General features: G+C 33.8%; 1 protein-coding gene across 9 annotated transcripts in view; it reads left to right on the top strand.

Moving 5' to 3' along the window:
- The window catches only part of LOC146993381 (LYR motif-containing protein 2), an 86,054-nt gene that overhangs the window by 39,930 nt on the left and 27,432 nt on the right, over positions 1-18,692 (top strand). For 4 of the 9 annotated variants that reach the window (XR_015038537.1, XR_015038536.1, XR_015038535.1 and 1 more), the window contains one exon: positions 9,579-9,644. Coding sequence is in view for 3 of the 9 variants with exons in the window: in XM_085807712.1 (XP_085663838.1) it covers positions 4,664-4,747 (84 nt within the window). In the remaining 6 variants the exon portion in view is untranslated. Of the gene's footprint in view, positions 1-4,663; positions 7,288-9,578; positions 11,509-18,692 lie in introns of those variants that run through there. The other 5 variants (XM_085807712.1, XM_085807714.1, XM_085807713.1 and 2 more) reach the window with 3 other exon arrangements.

The following is an 18,692-nucleotide window of genomic DNA, read 5'->3' as shown; positions in this document are numbered from 1 at the left end:
ATAAAATTAAAAATTAAAGAATGTTATGCACTAGTAAATCACAGAAGAGTATCACTGAATAGCATTAAAGAGAAAAAATCAATCTCAAATTATTCTAATTGATTTTTTTATTGACCCCTCAAGGAAAGCAGAAAAAAGACCCAAACTCCAAATTTTGAAATTAATAGTAGAGCCATTTTTTAATTATCCCAAATTATAAAAAATAAAAAGTTCACCTCTCCACTAGACGCAATGAAAATATTTGCATCATTAAAAACATTTCTGCAAGTAGGAGTATATGTCCATCAGTTGCTAAAATAAAAAGCCATATAAGGACTTTATGGACACAGTGTGTAATTTGCGAACAGCATGAAGGTTAAATGTTTATCAGACTCACTAGACCATTGCAGGCACTGGTGTTTCACAAAATATAAAAGACAAACTGTGGAACTGACTGAAAAAATCAGAAATAATAAAAGGCCAGGCAGGCTCCTAGACATAAACTTACCTTAAGGAACACCTCTTACTTGTCACTCACAGTTTTTTCAAATCTTCAAAAGAATGTCATAGAAATACAGCAAGTGCTTTTAGGACAGAGGTTCTTAAGCATTTCTGGAGCTCCACCCCCTTTCACAAGGAAAAAGAAAAAAATCCATTGCCCTCTCTTCCATAATAGTTAATTGTACCAAATATTAAAATATTGCTGTACATTATCTAAACCTATTTTATTTGTCTATTTATCTATTAAAAATCACAAAGTAGAAATTAATTAAAACTATAACCAAATGAAGTAAAAAATTGTTTATTAAAAGTTTAAAAATAAACTCAAAATCAGTAAGAAATTAAAAAATTAATTAGATTGGAGGCTGTTGGAATTTCAAGAATTTGTTAAAATCAGGTTCCAGTTTCGTTAACACTGTTCTTAAATTGCCACATTCAATGATATGCCATCTGTTCCATTTCTTAGACAGTGACTGAACCCATGCTCAGCCAAATGTGATGAAGGAAAAGCAACTAAATATTTCTGTACTCTTGCCCACAATCCAGGGTAGAAAGCTGATACTGAGTTTTGAAGCCAGAACTCTTGGTATCCATTTCCGAATTTCACTTTTTCTTCATTAGTTGTAAATTCTGTGAATTCCTCCTTTAAATTTTATGAATCTGCTGTATCTGCATTATCAAAAGGATGTAAAACCCAACTCTGTATATTAATGTACCACCAGCGGCAACGTCACTGAACACTGGAAGTTTGGTCCGGGATTCGAATCTTAGCAAACAGGCTGGCTGCATGGGCATTTTATGGTTTTCTACGTGTTTTGTGTGTATACAAGCCAGTTTAGAGCTGAAAGCACTCGAGGGCTTAGGTAGATAGCCCTCGAGTGCTTTCAGTATGAAAATTGTCCAAGTATTGGCAGTAAATAAGTAAATCTTCCTCTTTCACAGAGATTGCTGATAATGTGGGAAAGTGGCCGTATTTACCTCTATGTAGAATTCGTTTGAGCAGAAGAAATTTTCCCACAAAACCAGCTGACTTCTTTTTTTTTTTTTTTTTTTTTTTCTGTTTCAATTCAACTCATCACCTTGCAGCTGTAAACTGACTTCATTAAATATTTTAAACAGGTCTGTCAAATAAGGGATGTCATCTTTGAATGCATAATGCAATCAAGTTTTCATGCTGGTTTTTTTTTTTTTTTTTTTTTTTTTTTTTTTTTTTTTTGGTCTCTGTTTTCAAAGTAGACGGTACTGAGTCAAATACAAGTTGATTAAAAAATGGTTCAAATAACATTTGAGAGGCAATGAACTTCTGTGTGCAGCAGCAAGCGATTATAAGCTTCATTATTTTCACTACAAAGTTGGCCAAATCATCTGTCATGCAATGAATTGCTTCTAATCTAGCTGATTTCTCTAATAATGTAATGAAAGATGTATGCAGATATCAATTCTGATTTTTTTGTAACCAAATACTGATGATGAATAACATTATGTACAGCGAATGCATTTTGTAATGCTTGTTTCAAATGCACCACGAAACCTTTATGATGCCCTGTCATTTCTGGAGCTCATCAGTAGCAGCTGACAAAAAATTATGTATAGGAATTTCTTTCTCTTGAACAAACTTGTTCATGGTATTAAATATCAATTTTCCCATTATATCAGTTCAAATTTTTAGCAGACTATAAATCTTGACAAATTTTTACTTTTATGAATTGAATGTATGCTAAGAGTAGGGCTTTGTTATTTGATAGAGCTGACTCATCAAGTTAAATGGAAAATTTTCAATTCTTTAATTAATTGCATAGTGATATTTTAGCATTAGCCATTTCATCTATTCTTTGACATAATTATTATTCAGAGAAATTTTTCTTATGACATCTGACAGTTTCTTATAATGAAGAACAGTTTTAAATTATCTCTTTGACTTCTGGCAAATTAATTCCTTGACAATTATGTGTAGTTTTTCTGCTTTTGCAGTTAATAATGAAATATTATATCAGGTGATGAAACAATGAAATATATCATAACAATGAAATATTAATCAGTCCATCATCAGTGTCTTTAGAAGATGATGGAAAAATTGTTATAGTGGGCTGTTTTAAATATTTTTTACAGTCCTTGAACGTATGATAATTCTTATCCCCTTTTCTCAGCATTGTATCTTATCCCCTTTTCTCAGCGTTGTAGCCTAAAAGGCTTCATTCAAAAAAACGTTTTGTCAAATTTAAACACATAGATAATGACGGGTTTTAGAAGAGATTGTAAACCCATATTTCAGATACTTCAGTACTGTACTGCTGGCATTTCTTCTTAGATTTTGAAATACTGCAAAATTTACTACAGTTTAATTAAATTAGCTAACTCTGTTTAAGAGTTATAATAATAATGGCTAAAATGGCTTCTAGCACTTTGTGAAGCCTGTTCGCATGTCGGAATGTCAAATTCTTCTTCAAAGCTTTGTTAATTATCAGAAACGTTTGCACATTCAGGAAGATGTACTTAATTTTCTTTTCACATATTGCTCATACATTCACAAGATAATAATTAATTATGAGATATTGCTAATATAATGAGGTTCTATTTTGTAAGTTGGCAGCCATCTTTTGCTAAAAAAATTGTTGCATCAGGAAGCGCATTTTACTGGAAGAGAGATTAATTTTTATTGACATAAGCAGTTATTCTTTTTGCAGTGCCCAGGAAGTATGTTTTTTTCTCCATAACACAATATATTGGATCAAACTTAATTTTAAAGAAAGTTAATCATCTGGAATATAGACATGCTGAAGAGTTGAAATAGTGAAGTAGTGCTATAATAATTTTTTTACTTCATAATTTTAAATATCCACTCTTATTACGGATATTATAAGTATATATTAATGTCCTTGTAATAATTAATGCATTTGTATTTGTTTGTATATCCTATTTACTCACCAGAAATCTTAAAAATTTTCAATGTCTAGAGTACTAAACATTTTATATCAACAAATTGGTCTAATTAAAAGGAACAAAATGTACAGTTTTAAATGTAGATTTAAAAGTATGTATTTATATTACTTTAACAGCAGTAAAAGCTTTTGAACGCAAAAACACATTCAAGTAATTTAATAGTGGTTTATATTTTATAATTGATGTGATTATTTAGCATCACTACTAACAAATATTTCATGTTACTTTTGCATTATATTTGAAAAGGTATGTTCCTATGGCATACAGGTTTTGAATTTTGTACAGCACAGCTGTCCATAATCATAGTTAAAAAAAAAAAAAAAATTATTTTCTTCTGATTACCATTACTTTCCCTGATTCTGGTTTATCAACTAATTTTTTTAGAAATAAACTTTTAAAAAAGAAATAAAGTCTGAAAAATCTTTTTAAGTGTAGAATAACCCAGTGATTTGAAAAATAACAGGCTTTTAATTCCATTCTGAAGCCAATAAGATGGATTGAATTTTAAAATAGTATTTTTTGCAGGAACTACATATTGATACACAAAAGTTATTTAAAATAAGCTGTCGATTTAGCTTGAGTTTTTGCTTAAAAAAGCTGTAGTTTAGTTTTTCTTTATAACCGACATTAGGACCAAACAGACGAAGATGCAGGATAACCCTAAATTATTTAATCAGCTTGTTAAATGTATACTGGATGCATTTTATTATTATTTATTTACTCATTGACTATGTTTTTTTCTTCTTATGCATGTTATAAATAAACATGCATCATTCTGTAAAATTTAAGGTACATCAGCACAGCATGCTTTTGATGTATTTGTCTGTCTCTTGTCCCAATAGCTATAACCTGTTCAATATGCGGTATCATCTTGGTAATAAATTGCAGAAACAGTCCACAGTTTCAAATTATTTAATATTTCTGTACATATAATGTAATTGAGAAAATGAAATGGCTTATATTTAGAGAAGCAACATACAGCAAAATTTCTGTTTCAAGGTGGAATGATATTACAAAAATAAAATTATTACATGTTATTTCATGAGTCACATTTAAGGGGCAAAGAGTTGGATTAAGTAAGTTAATTAACTTTACTTTCTAGGGATAATTTTTTATCGTGAAATTAGATTGTTTTTAATGCTGTAAACATATATTTGCACTGTAAACAATATTAATAATGATTGTAGTCACTCTGTCTTAGACAAAGTATTTCTGAGATTGATTGGAGTGTATTTTGTTACAGGATATAATAAAATACCACATATCAAGAGGAAAATCATTTTGTGACAAGCTGCTGCGAAATATAAATCTTTCAAAGGGATCTTAAATATTTATTTCATTAATTATATGTTTATAATACCCTTGTATTTACCTAATGAATACCATTAAATAATTTTTAATATATAAAAAATTTATCTGTTTTATAAAGTGATACATGATATCTGGATAAACATACACAAAAACTTGAACCCAAAATATTTTAATAAAAATGGAATTCTATAACTTAAAATCTTATATACTCATCTGCAGAAAAATTAATTAATCTTTTTAAAGAAATTGTTATATGTCTAAATACAGCAGAATTTCTTCGATTCTAAGACTCATTTGTCCTTATATAAACATCTCTAAAAGTGGGTTGTGCCTTAAAACCACCTCCCCCTTCAAAAAATTAATATCAGTAGGTTAGAAGCTAATCTCAGAAATAATAATGCTGCATTACCAGTGTTCTTGATAGTCCAGAAAATGATATATTAAGTATTATTAAAAATAAAATGACTTTGAAAATTCAGATCCTGACATTCATTAAAATGTAGAATGCACATCGAACAAAATATTTTGAGGAATCTTAGATTCTAGAAATTTTTCATAACTATGTACTGTGTTTCATGATCCCTTTTCTTTTTGTAAGTTTGGATGCTAGCAAACAGGTTAAATGTAAGGGATTTTCATGATTTTCCCATGTTTAACGTGAACTTGAGTCAGTTTCCTTAAAAGGTCATCCACAAAGGCATTTCTACTTGTAGCAGCTAGCCTTCATATACTTTACTGTAATCCTAGCAACCAACCTTCATTTCTTCTGATTGATTCACCTATATGTAACACATGCACTTTTTTGCATTAACATAAGTAATTGTGATAGAAACCTGTCATTCAGACTGGTTCTTAAAAAAAAAAAAAGAGTTTTGAAGAAAAACTGTTCAACAGCATGATACAAGTTTTAGAAGAATCAGATTCTAATACTGTTTATGAAGGAACAATCCTTCTGATGTTGTTATATCAAATTTTCATATAAAAATGTTTGCCTTTTTGAAGTAAATCTTGAAACTATAAAAATCAAATTTCTTTGAAGGTAAAACGTTTTATCTGGATTCTGTTAGTTACAGTATGATTTGTGCACATTTAACATTGCATCTGTTAGTTACAGTATGATTTGTGCCTCGCCTTAGAAAGTTAACATAGTTATTAATCAAGTAAATAATTAAGTTTTATATTTGAATACTGTATTTTAATAGCAACATTAATAAATATTTTTAAGGCAAGTAATATGCTCATATTAAAGCTTTAGATTATTAAGCATTCATTGCTCCAGTCACAAGGAAGTTTTTTGACTAAATACTGATATTTATTAAATGATTGTTAGTGCATTAAATGTATCATAGCATTCTCTCATTAAAATGCCTCATCAGTAGTTGTGATTAAGGCTGCTGAATGCTGGTAGTTTGGCCCGGGTTCCAACTCTGTTGATTGGGCTGGCTGCATGGCTGGGTTTTCAGGGGTTTCTCCCATGAATACGAGCCAGTTTTGCTAAGGAAGTCCTCTGAAGGGTATCACTTCCCCCTCCGAATGGTTGTTTAGTGCACTGACTTGGATCTGTACTTTAGTAGTCTCAGCATTGGGGATAAAAAACATCGTGCCTTTCAATTCCCCATAATCTGTGGTTTTAAGCAGGTAGTCCTGACTTCAGTAACCCAATTGACCCACAGGCTTTGTTAGTGTAAGCCCTGCATTAGTCTCGAATTGGAGATGAGGCAACCCACATAGTACTGGCAGTTACTATTTAGATGACCAGACTTTCAGATGAATAGAGGCTACAGCCCACTAATAGCACTGAGAACAGAGAGTGGTGATCGCTTGGGCTCAGTTCAATGGTGGTACTAAGGAGAACTTTTTGAAGTCTGTCAGGACCTGGTAATAGGACCATGGATACTCAGCAAAAGGAATTTGTACCATCAAGGTGGCGTTTTTTCTAGACTACCCTCCTTGCCACATATAGCAGCTTTTAGCTGGGATTCCTGTCCGTGAAGTTTGTTTATTCGCAAGAACACGTAGATAATTTGTTGTTTGCCTTAGGCAGATTGCCATCATGTGCTTTGTTATAATAAAGTAACCTAACTTCTCATTGAAACATTCAAGAAAGGACTTAGCACAAACCCCATATCTGAAGAAAAGATGAAAAAATTTTACACTATTGTCAGACAGCTGATTACATGCACAAATCCTGTTATTATCCTGAAATAACATGCACAAATCCTGTTATTTTTCACCTATAGTAAACAAGATTCGATAGCAAATTTCATGTAGATAATCACTTCATAAAACATTTTTGAAGTTCAAAACTTAATACAAAATAGGCTATTTTCACTATAACTTTTCATTTAATGCTTTCTACATAATTCAAATGTGACTCAATCTTTTGATTGCATCTATAATTCTGCATAGTAAATAATGCACTCTTCCCACTAATAACTATTGAACACAATTTGTAAAATCTGTATCAGTTACTATGCCAATATATTCTATTATTATGTCAATATATTCTAAAAATGTATGTTAGCTATATAAATAAATAGAATTTTGACAATTTCATTTGTTGATTTGAATTTTGAAGGTTTGTAAAAGTGATATGCAGTAGTACAAAAACATGGATCCCTATCCTATGCTTGCTATAAGTTGAAGACATAAGATTTAATGGGTGCTAGCCTTGAGATTAACAAAATCGATGAACATATCATGTCCAGACTGACACATTAGTAAAACCATATGATGAATAACAGATGAATGCACTTGACTGGTACAACATGAGTCTACTTGACAGTTAGTTCATTTAGTCAGGCAGATACTTAGCAGCATAATAAATTATCTGCGACACTGTGCTAGATTCCTAATACAATCTAGTCTTTCATAGCTTTATACCACTGCAGATTTCCATGCCTTGAAATCACCACATCACTCTAGAATGATTCACAGCTGTTGGTCACATACACAAGGCACATTGGGAGAGCACACAGTCTTCACCGCAACTTTTTGTGGATTCTCTGTGGGATTATATACTTTAATTTCTTCTGCTCATTGCAGCCACAAGGGAAAAAATGAATTTTCAACACTCTCCCAAAATGGATGAACATGCATCAGTGTAGTGGAGTAATATTGATTGCCTCATAATTCATCATGATTTTCACTTTAGCATTAATTTCTAATTTTGTCAGTAATTACTCCCTTTCATATGAGTCAGAGTATTGAAGAAGAGAAAATTTAGTAATTAGTTATTAACGAGTTTATTCCGCTTTAAATGCCATCAATTTCACTGCTATCATGTGTCGTCATTAACAAGTGCACTTAGCAAAAAGTGTTGTAGCAATACCCTTAGACAAAATATATTTATTTGTTAAAAAGTAATGTATCTTAAGAGATAAGGTATTAATTAAATGATTACTTCCTTGTCTTATGATTGATTATGCAAAATATGTAATATGCAATCAAGCGGTGGTTCTTAACCTATTTTACCCCATGCACCCTTTTCACGATTGCTAGATCATCCCCCTTTCTTTTCAGGATTTGAAAATTACATGCATACATTTATTTAGATTTACTTTAGCATGTCTTATGAATTAAACAAAAAAGTATAGAAAATGTTGATTAATACCAAAACTTGAATAAAAGTAATTTTTTATATCCATAAATGAAAACTAAATATTGAACAGTCAAGTAAAAGACTGCTGCACCCCCCCCCCCTGAAACTATAAAATTCCTTCCCCTGGTTGAAAGCCCCACGGGGTAGAGCTTTACATGCTTTAACATGATAGGTTTAATCCTTTATGGCTTCAGTTCTTTTTAATTGCATTTCTATTGTCACAATTGCTTACCTTATTTCCCTTCACCTGGAAATACTTCTTTTTAAAGGTGTCTTAGTGTAATCGATTTTCTTTTAAATGCTGTCTATTTTGTGATAGTATTACTTCTAATATTTTTTCCCTGCTGCTAACAGTGCATTCATTTTGGTGTAACTGAGGTACTTGATGGTATTATAGTAAAAAGTAGTGGTTTTTTAACCATCTGGAGCAGCACCGTTTTTTGGATCTACTCATGAAGACTTGTATTGATATCGTAGCTAAATATGCATAATTGCATTTTTAGTCTCTGTTATCATAAACTTCTAGTCATTAAAATATTATTTACATCATTCAAGAAGTCAACAAAGCAAAATATATATACCAAAAGACAAAAAATCTCATGACCAGATAAAAGCAGTCATGCCGCTCAGGGGTAATTTACTACATAAGAAACATGTCACATTTAGCCCTTAGCTCATTTTGCTTTCACACTGTGCATATAAGTTACATGTTTCTGAAATGCAGTGCTGTAGTTGATGTTTAATATAATGCTTTCTGTGTCAAATATTCACATAATCAGAAAATTTCAGATTGATATTGTATTACTAAGACTAAATGGAATATATTTAGCATGTAAGCAGTTAATTTGTCTGCTGAATAAATTGTTTTAGTGCAAGTAGTATTTTAATTATTGTTATCTTAATGTTTTAATTTACCAGGGATTTGAGGACAGTTCCTTGATTTCTTATGGATAAAAGCAGATTGTTCCTTCTCTTATATACAGTTAAGTCAGAAATGTATTGGAGCACAACAAACATCTTCTTAAAATTTTAATTAAATAATTGAGTTAAATACTTTTCTTGTATGCCAGTTCTTAGTGTTAGAAAAATTTTTAAATCTTAAAATTAATTAAATGTTATTTTAAATAAATATTAAATTATACTTGTCTTTTGTACAAACAAGAAAAGTAATGGTAAAAAATACATTAGGGTATACAAACATGTTTAAAAAATACTTTATGGCTTCTGTTCTTTTTTCTGATTTCAGTGAGTCTTCCAGGCATGTATTTCACAAGATGGTGGCTGAAATGCGCTATTTTTCCCCCATTCTGTAGTAAGTTTTTCTTTAAAGTAATTTCTGTTGGAAATTTTAAACTTATTAATTCTATATTGCACATGATCCCAAATTTGCTCAATAGTATTAAGATCTGTACATTCTGCAGGCATTTTGATTACATGTGGTCAGTCCACACTTTGCAAATAAGATTAGTATGCTTGGGATGTACTGATGAAGATAGTATGACCTTTTTTAGTGTTCTGTTTCAAGTTTTGATATAAAATATTTAAACACATAAATTTATTTATTTTGGCATCAGGGAAATGCAGATTTCTAGCACCACAAGCACTCAGTTTGGAACTACAAGTGGTAGGCCTTATCCATCATGTTTTATTGAAGGAGTAAGCTTCTCCGTTTGAAGTTCAGTATTGTGTTTTTGACCTATTGTTTGCTTTTCATCATTTTCAAACATAATGAATATACTTTCATCTTCAAATGTAACCCAATTAAAAGAAATCGTTAGGCCTTTTAACTTAGATCTGAGGAAACTGTGATCACTCTTTTTGATCTACTGTGCTAAGGAATGACTATTTGGCCATGAATATCATATCTTAAAATATTCGCAAAAATTTCTGGATTAGTAATCTTGCTAAACGAAGTTAATCTGAATGCACTGATTTTAGAATTACAGGTAATAGATGAAATGATCTACCTTTTTTTCACTTTCAGTGAAACATGGATTCACAGTATGAACAATAAATATGCTTACATGCAAAAGTTTGCCTATTTTTCTGAGAGATCTTTCCTTAATTCCAATAAAAAATAATAAATTTTCTGACATCAAAAGATTGAGATTTTTTTTTCCTATGCATGCTAACAGAGAGGTCCCTCAACCTTAAATTTACCTTTTCTTGGTTCATAATCCTTCCTTCCAGGCATCATACAAGAAAAGAATGACAAAATTAGCTCTTTATTATGTTTGTTACCACTATGTCGAATACATTTCTTGCCTCACTTTTGTGTTTAAAGACAAAATATTGAAAATACCTGATTTTATTCATTATAATAAATTTAGCATAGTATTTTAGTCATTGAAAACAATAAAAATAATATTTATCTTTGGAATAATAACTAAATGTTTGAATGTTTCCTATCCCCAAGTGTTTTCCCTCTCTTTTCTTGTATGTTAAATCAGTGTCATAAAAATACTTCTATTCCCCACTTTTCAACTAATGCACAATGTTTTTTACTGAAATCATTATTATCATTGCCACTAATTTATGTTAATTATGATAATTGGCAAATGTATAGCAGAAAGTTTTTTTTTTTTTTTTTTTTTAAATTCAGTGCATGTTTGTTTGTGTATGCAGTCAAACCTCAGTTAGCAGACAATTCTTCAATTCTCAGATCCTCCGGATTAGTGAATGCATACACTCCCATTTGTATCCCCTTTCTGCTAATATCTTGTTCAATAAGGAAATGTTCAACTGTTAGCAAGAGTTATTTAACTTATGGATAAAAGCAGAAAAAACAAAAATTCAATAAAGGTACTCGTTTGATATATTTGAATATAAGTCTTAAAAAATTCGAACATGAATAGCAGGTACTGTAAAGAAAATTCAGAATATTTATACTATAATCTCTTAATTTGTTTACTAAATAATTTGCTTTAAATGAGTTTCTTTTATCGACAGCAATGTATTTATTTCATAAATCGTGTTTTTGAATAATGATATGTGTGCTCTTGAAAATTTTGTAAATTTAAACATGTCTGTATATCTGTCAAAGTTTGGCAGTAGACACAATAATGTAAGAAGAGCTCAGCACTTCAAGTAATCACACATGCAAAATAATAATATTTTAAGTGAAAAATACAATGAATCCTCTCATGATAACTGTGTATGCAACCAATATTACTAAAAACATAGACAAACATCAGGTACTGAATATCATTTCTCTAAACTGGACACCTTCACGAAACACCAAAATCATCTTCAACTGTGGGTGGTACATATCAAAAGGGATTCACTGTAGTATTGCAATGCTTTCATATTACAGACAGGTCACTAAGATATCTAATATATAAAACAACTATTTAAACTGTTTATTAATGTTAAGCAAATGGAATAATTTATATTAAAAAGTTTTAAAGCCCCAAAACTATGTTCTGTTTTCATTAAATAGCTGCCAACCTTTGAAATCTGGAAAAATAGACAGATTTTAGCAAGAAAACTAGATTTTCATGCTGTGTGGCAAATGCTTCAAAGGACCTCCAAATAGGAATGGGAAAATAAAAATTGCACAATTAAAGTTTTTTTCATTCAATAAAATTCATTTGTTGCTGGAAAAAAAATTTTCTTGTGTTAATTTAGAAGTCAAACAACCAAAATCAGCGTTATATTTTCAAATTTTTACAGGACTAGTTTCGATGGTTTTACCGAACCATCATCCTCAGCTGCAGAAGCGCATTAACACTGATTTTTGTTGTTTGACTTCTAAATTAATATTTGTTCGGCGTGTTATTGTATCTTAATTATTTTCTTAGGTAACAGCTAAAAATTAAAAAGCGGGAGATTCGGTGATATACCAGGAGATGTGATGAGAAACTGGGAAAGTTGGCAACTATGCATTAATGAGTAGGGTCTTGCTAGCTAAACATGATTTTATTTATACATAAATTTTATTATACCAAGAAGAAACATTTTTTGAAGTACGTATATAAATTTATATTCTTGCTAGTAAAGAGTGATGTGCAGGTATAAGCATATATATACATTCCGCCGGAAAAGTACTGCTAATATTTTTGTTTGTTTCATCATTACTTTCTTTGAGAATCCTTACGCCTTGCAAGGTCAGTGCATAATTATCAGCCAATGGCAGCAAATCATGAGAATAGAACTCAAGAAATTAGTTTTAATCATGCGATTCGAAATTTGATCTATGCCAGGAGCCTTCTTCAGCTTCATTTTATCGGTGAACTCCTGACTTCAGTTGGATAAGTCGGCCTGAGATCAGGTGTGATGGGTTGTGTTAAGAAATGTTCAACACGTGAGTGTATGCGCCCCTGTGTAACCGAACGGTTACTGTAGGCGTCGTTATTTGGACTGAATTGTGTAGCAAGGCTGTCAGCAATAACTTCAGCCTTTTCAGTGTCTGTAAAAGCCATCTGGTTAGCATTGGCCGTTTCAAGGTGTGGAATGTGTTTATATTGTTTGCGTAGTCGGGCGGCAGCACGCCAAACCGACCCGTCGTCAGTCGTTAGGGACTTAATGTAGTGTTTCCACTCCGCTTGTTTTTGCAAGCGGGTTTCAGACCCATCTCGTTCTGTAATCTGCGAAATTGAGCACGGATACTGGGATCACGTGTTCTCTGCCAAAGTTTTCGCAGGTAGTTGCGCCGCTTAATTTTGGATTTAGTATCCGGCGGGAGCCTAGCGTCCGGATGTGTGAAAGGTTTCGAAGCCGCGGCTTTCGCTTCTTTCAGTAAAGACTCCATGTTTTTGATGCACTTGTCAAAGTCCGCATCGCTGGAAATTTTGATAGGGGGGTAGCTGTGCGTTCCAAAATAAATCGAAAATCGTCTCAATTTGTTGAGACTTGCTCCTTTAATTTTGAGTATCGATTTTGAATATCTAGGGTAATCAAAACAGGGTAGTGATCAGAATCTAACTCTTGAATCACTTTAATTTCATACCGAAAGTAAACATTATAAAAAGCAGCCAGATCAAGAACTGCGGGAGACCCTCTTACAGGGTAGTAAGTCGGGGCAGTAGGAGCTATGATCTGTACACGAGAGCTCTGAACCCCATGAATTTAGACTAATGCCAAACCTGTTCTTATTAGTTTAGCACTTTACTTACCTGCTCTCTTACAGCCAGTGAACACGACCTACGTGTGATAATGCAGATGAGACAGTGTTTCCTCGAAGACTCTCTACTGTTTATGTTATCAACCCACAACTCATCTAACTGCCATCTTTATCCACTTGTACTTTTTAGGACTCACTCATGCTCAGTTACATTACAGATAGAAAATCGCTAACGACATAATAGTCTGGGATTGCGCTGACGCGTGGGAGCCCGCTTCGCGAACTGTGTTCGACTGAGTCACTGGGCATATCTCAGCGAGATATGCCCAGTGAGTTCCTGACGTTAATTGTCTGGACGGGGGATTATGGAGGACTAAGGTGGGAATGAAGAGGGTGTGATCAAGAAGCCACATGGCCCGAGAGAGCGCAGAGAACCTGAGAGGCGGAGCCTAGGGCGGTTGATGCGAAAAATCGGGGGAGAAAATCCTAAGTTGACAATTCTTTAGTGCACAGCGGAAATAAAATATGTTAAGATACAACAAAACATTGATACAATGAGTTACAAATTAAGTACGAAAGGATTGAATAAGAAAATACAGTACTACTTTTAACATTACATACATAAAGGATGCAATACAAATTTAAATTAAAATGGTGTGCTATATACATATGTACAGATGGAAAGCATGCTACGTCGGAAAGTTAGCGTCCCGGAACAGGTGAGCGGCCAGTGGTCTGAGTTCACGATCCTCTTCTAGGACGATATAATCAAGAACTTTAGAATTCTTGAGGTGTGGGCAATTAATTGCTTTCTTAAAGAAATTATCGTTCATCCGGTGCAGAAAATTTAGGACAGACTCGATTTTAACTCCTTCACATCCAATCCGCCCGACACGGCCCTACATTGAAACAACCAGAACCGCCCGAAAACGGCCGAGATTGTAATCTTCTTTTCTTCCCTCCCCCTAAGGTATGCAGTAACAAGTGCACTTTCCCCAAATGTATTGTATCAGTTTACTGCAGACAGCTTGTCCTAAGAGTTTTTTTATCTTTTGGTTGATCGTGACATTTCGTTGTTGATTCTTTTGTGGTACAGTGTGCTTTAAAGCTTTAAACAGCAATAAAAGAGCAGTTTAAAAATTTAAGGATTATATTTATTTTTAAACAATTTATTCCTTCCTATAAAAATAACGGAAATAAACAAAATCTCAGTCGTGATCATAGCAAAGCCGGAAAGGCTTGTTGATCTGACCTTCAGAATAGTTTTATGAAGAACGGGGTCAGAGGCTAATGAAATCTTTGTTAGAAAGTACAAAGGATGTCATTGGAAATCTTCACACCTATTTTTTTGCGTTAATGAACGGGAGGGGAGGAAATTGGTGTGAAACTGGAAAAGTATTTCGGGCGGATCGGGTATTTTGAGGATACAGCTTAGCGAAGGGTCTGGATTTCAAAGAGTTAAGATCCGTGTGTAGAGTTTTGTTTGAGACGTAGTAATGTGCATGAGTCATAGTACGCAGCAGTTTGTTCTGCATAATTTGCAGTTTATCCAGATCCCTAGTCCTCATAGTAGCCCATGCAGGCGAGGCGTATGAGAAAATGGGTCTGATGACCGAAATGTAGCGATGCCTCTTTCTTCGTAAGTCTAATTTTGAATCGTAACTGAGTAGAGGGGTGAGACTTTGAATCACGCCGATAGTTTTCCCCCAAACGTGCATAATGTGGTCCTCCAGTTGAACTTGGTGTTGAGTACAATACCTAAATACTTTGCCTTGTTAACACGGGGGACCTCAGTGTTGAAGAGCATAAGTTTTTCTGTGATATTAGTCCGTGAGTGCTTCCTCCTTATAATCAGTAGTTGAGATTTATCCGCATTGATACATATTCGCCATTTGCGACACCAGTGCTCAATTTGCGGTATAATGCTCTGCAGCTTGCGGATCGCAAAGTTGGGGTTTGCCGACTTCACTGCTAGGGCAGTGTCATCAGCGTAGCATCCAAGAAAATAATTATAATCCAGGTTGGCCCTTGGTAGATCTGCGACATAAAATAAATGCAAGACAGGACCTAAATTACTCCTTTGTAGGACGCCGGCCCTAGTTCTCTTAAAGTCCAAGCAGTCCTTTCCTATAGAAACGTGAAATTTAAGCCCGCGCAAAAAAAGGAGTGAATAATCCTGATAAAAGCAGGCGAAAAGCCGTGGTTAATAAGCTTGAAAATAAGCCCCTCATGCCAGACGCAGTCGAAGGCTTTCGCCACGTCCAGCATGAGTAAGGCGACAGTCTGATGATTATATAGAGAGCTGCCAATGTATTCAGCAAGCCTAACAAGCTGCTTGGTGGTGGATAGCGAGCGACGGAAGCCAAATTGCTCATTAGGAAGCTTTTCCAGATAAGGCTTCATGCGTTTCAGAATAATCCGCTCAAGTACTTTCCCAAAACCCGGGAGAAGGCTAATAGGGTGGAAGCCCTCTGGCTTCTTCGTGCCCTTGCCTGGCTCTGGTAGTACTATCATTTTAGCGCTCTTCCAAGACATAGGGAAATAAGCATTTGTGAGGCAAGTGTTCAGGATACCAGTGTATTTAGTTATAGTGCCTGGTGGTAAGAATTTGATCGCAACATTTGTAATGTTGTCGTACCCTGGGGCCTTATTATTTTTAAGCCTTTTAATGACATCTTGAATTTCCTTAGGATCAGTGAGCTGTAAATCCTTTTCCTTAGAATGTGTCTTTAACCAGTCTTTAACGTAATACCTCACATGGTACGCAAACTCTGCGTCGCTGGGATTGTCATTGGCTTTAAATTTTTCTACAAAGTGTTCAGCAAGCATAGAGGCCTTTTCCTTATTAGTATAGGGCCCACCAGCGGCCGAGCGGTAAAGACGCTGAACACTGGTAGTTCGGTCTGAGGTTCGAATCCCGCGAACGGGCTGGCTGCATGGGCGTTTTCGTGGTTTTCCCCATGTGTAACGTGTATACGAGCCAGTTTCTCTTAGAAAGTCCTCCACGAAAGGCATCCCTCCCTTTAGGCAGATAGCCCTCGTGTGCTTTGCCATAATTAAATACACCACACCACACCTTATTAGTATAGGCACATTTATTATTTGTCTTAATAGGTCTAGATGTAGTAGGTTTATTTTTAAGCCTCTTGACAAATGACCAGAAGAAATTGTTAGATTCATTAAAGGCTGCAACTTTATCATCCCACATCTCCTTTCTGTACACAATGATATTTTGCTTAATACTCCTGTTTAATTAATTAATCTGTTAACTGGGTATGACGAAATTTTTCGCCATGCTGGGAAGAGTATTTCAATGGGTATGACGAAATGTTTCGTCATGCTGGGAAGAGTATTTCAATGGGCATGACGAAATTTTTCGTCATGCTGGGAAGAGTATTTCAATGGGCATGACGAAATTTTTCGTCATGCTGGGAAGACTATTTCAATGGGCATGACGAAATTTTTCTTTAATTTTTTTTGCAATCTGTCACTTGACCGTTGTTCAAGAAAAATCGATCAATGTAAACACTTGTCCTCTCATAAATTGTGATAACACTCCTAATTTGCACAACTTAATTTCATTTTAGTCTGCATTTCCGTATTTTACATATTAGTAATAACTTGTTGATTTGAGTGATTGTTAGTTTTATATAAATATGGCTAAAAATTATTGTGAAGCAGAAAATATTTTTGAATTGTCTGAAAGTGACGATGAAATATTGCCCGGGACGTTTGGTAAACGACGTCGAATTCTAAGAATAAGTACCAGTTCGGAAGAAAGCGATAACGACTTCTTTACTGATGGTCCGGACATTGAATCAAAGGATGATGATGTTATAGACCAAAATACTCAACCGACATCAGCTGAATGGAAATGTGAAAGAATATTGCGATCGCCTTTCCCGTTTTTATCTCAATCTAGACTTACATTTGAAGGACCTGAAGAAAAGGATTGCCTTCTTTATTTCAAGAAATTTATCGATGAGAATTTTGTAGAACTTATTGTGGAACAATCAAACAAATACGCCGGACAGTTTTTTGAAAAAAAAAAAAAAAAAAATACTTCCATGAAACCGCGTTCAAGATGTTCAAGAGTCAATTTGGTGTTAAATTGTATAAGATATGTGAAAGTAAATCCGGATACATAAGTGATTTCATTATATATACAGGTAAAGACACGCAGTATGGTTCGAACTATCCAGAAGAACAGGGACCAAATCGTATTGTTCTTGAATTGTGCCACGATTTGTTGGATAAAAGATATACGCTATACCTCGATAATTGGTACACTAGTACTGATCTAGCTGAGAAGATGTGCAGAAGAGAAACCGATGCTGTAGGAGCAATGCGAAAAAATAGAAAGGGAATACCATCTGAAATCAAAAATTGTGTTTTGAAAAAAGATGAACATATTGCTACGTACAGAGAGAAAATAATGATTATGAAGTGGAAAGACAAAAAGGATGTAATTATATTGAGTACTATCCACGACAATAAATTTGTAGAAATAGAAAAACGAAGGAAAACGATATCAAAACCGGAAGTTATCGCTGACTACAACAAAAATATAGGAGGAGTTGATCTTGCTGACGGACAAATGAAAACTTATGAAATCGCTAGAAACCAAGTAAAAAGTATTACTATAAGATATTTTTACATGCACTAGACATGGTGGGTTTGAATGCATATCTTTTTATACAAGAAAGATGGCGGTCACCTAGATAGGCTTCATTTCCTTATCGAAACTGTAGAAAAAGGTGTTGAAAAATATAGAGACGGATCGCAGTTGCCATCTACTAGTACAGGACGATCATCTTTGACACCAAAACCATCTCGACTCTTTGAAACACATTTTGCAGACTATATACCATCCGACTCTTCAAGAGTAAATGTAACGAGGAGATGCAAATTATGCTATTCCAAAGGTCTTAGGAAAGAATCGCGATTTTGGTGTCCCGACTGCAGTGTTGCTTTGTGTATGCCGCATTGCTTTAGGGAATATCATACGAAATAATTGTTTAAATTCGTTCAATTAATTTGTTTTTCCGGATTAAAAATGTTTAATTTTAATATTTAATATCATTAAATATTTTAAAACGATTTTCTTTTATTTATTTCTTTGCGATGTGCTGAAATTACTGCAAAGGAAAAAGTCCCCATTGTGAAACGATTTTACTGAAAGCTTATTCCCCAGTTAACAGCCTTTTCGACATTGGGATCCCAAGACCTTTGCCATTGCTTTCTCATTTTGTTTCTCTCCTTAATTAGTTCCTTAATATACAGGGGGAGCTTATCAGA

The sequence above is a fragment of the Stegodyphus dumicola genome, chromosome X1 (assembly GCF_044657685.1).
Source record: "Stegodyphus dumicola isolate Sdum_Otavi_A_Nest chromosome X1, ASM4465768v1".
NCBI classification, from domain to species: domain Eukaryota; kingdom Metazoa; phylum Arthropoda; class Arachnida; order Araneae; family Eresidae; genus Stegodyphus; species Stegodyphus dumicola.
The sequence above is the reverse complement of the archived record's forward strand: the minus strand, read 5'-3'. Positions and strand labels throughout refer to the sequence as shown.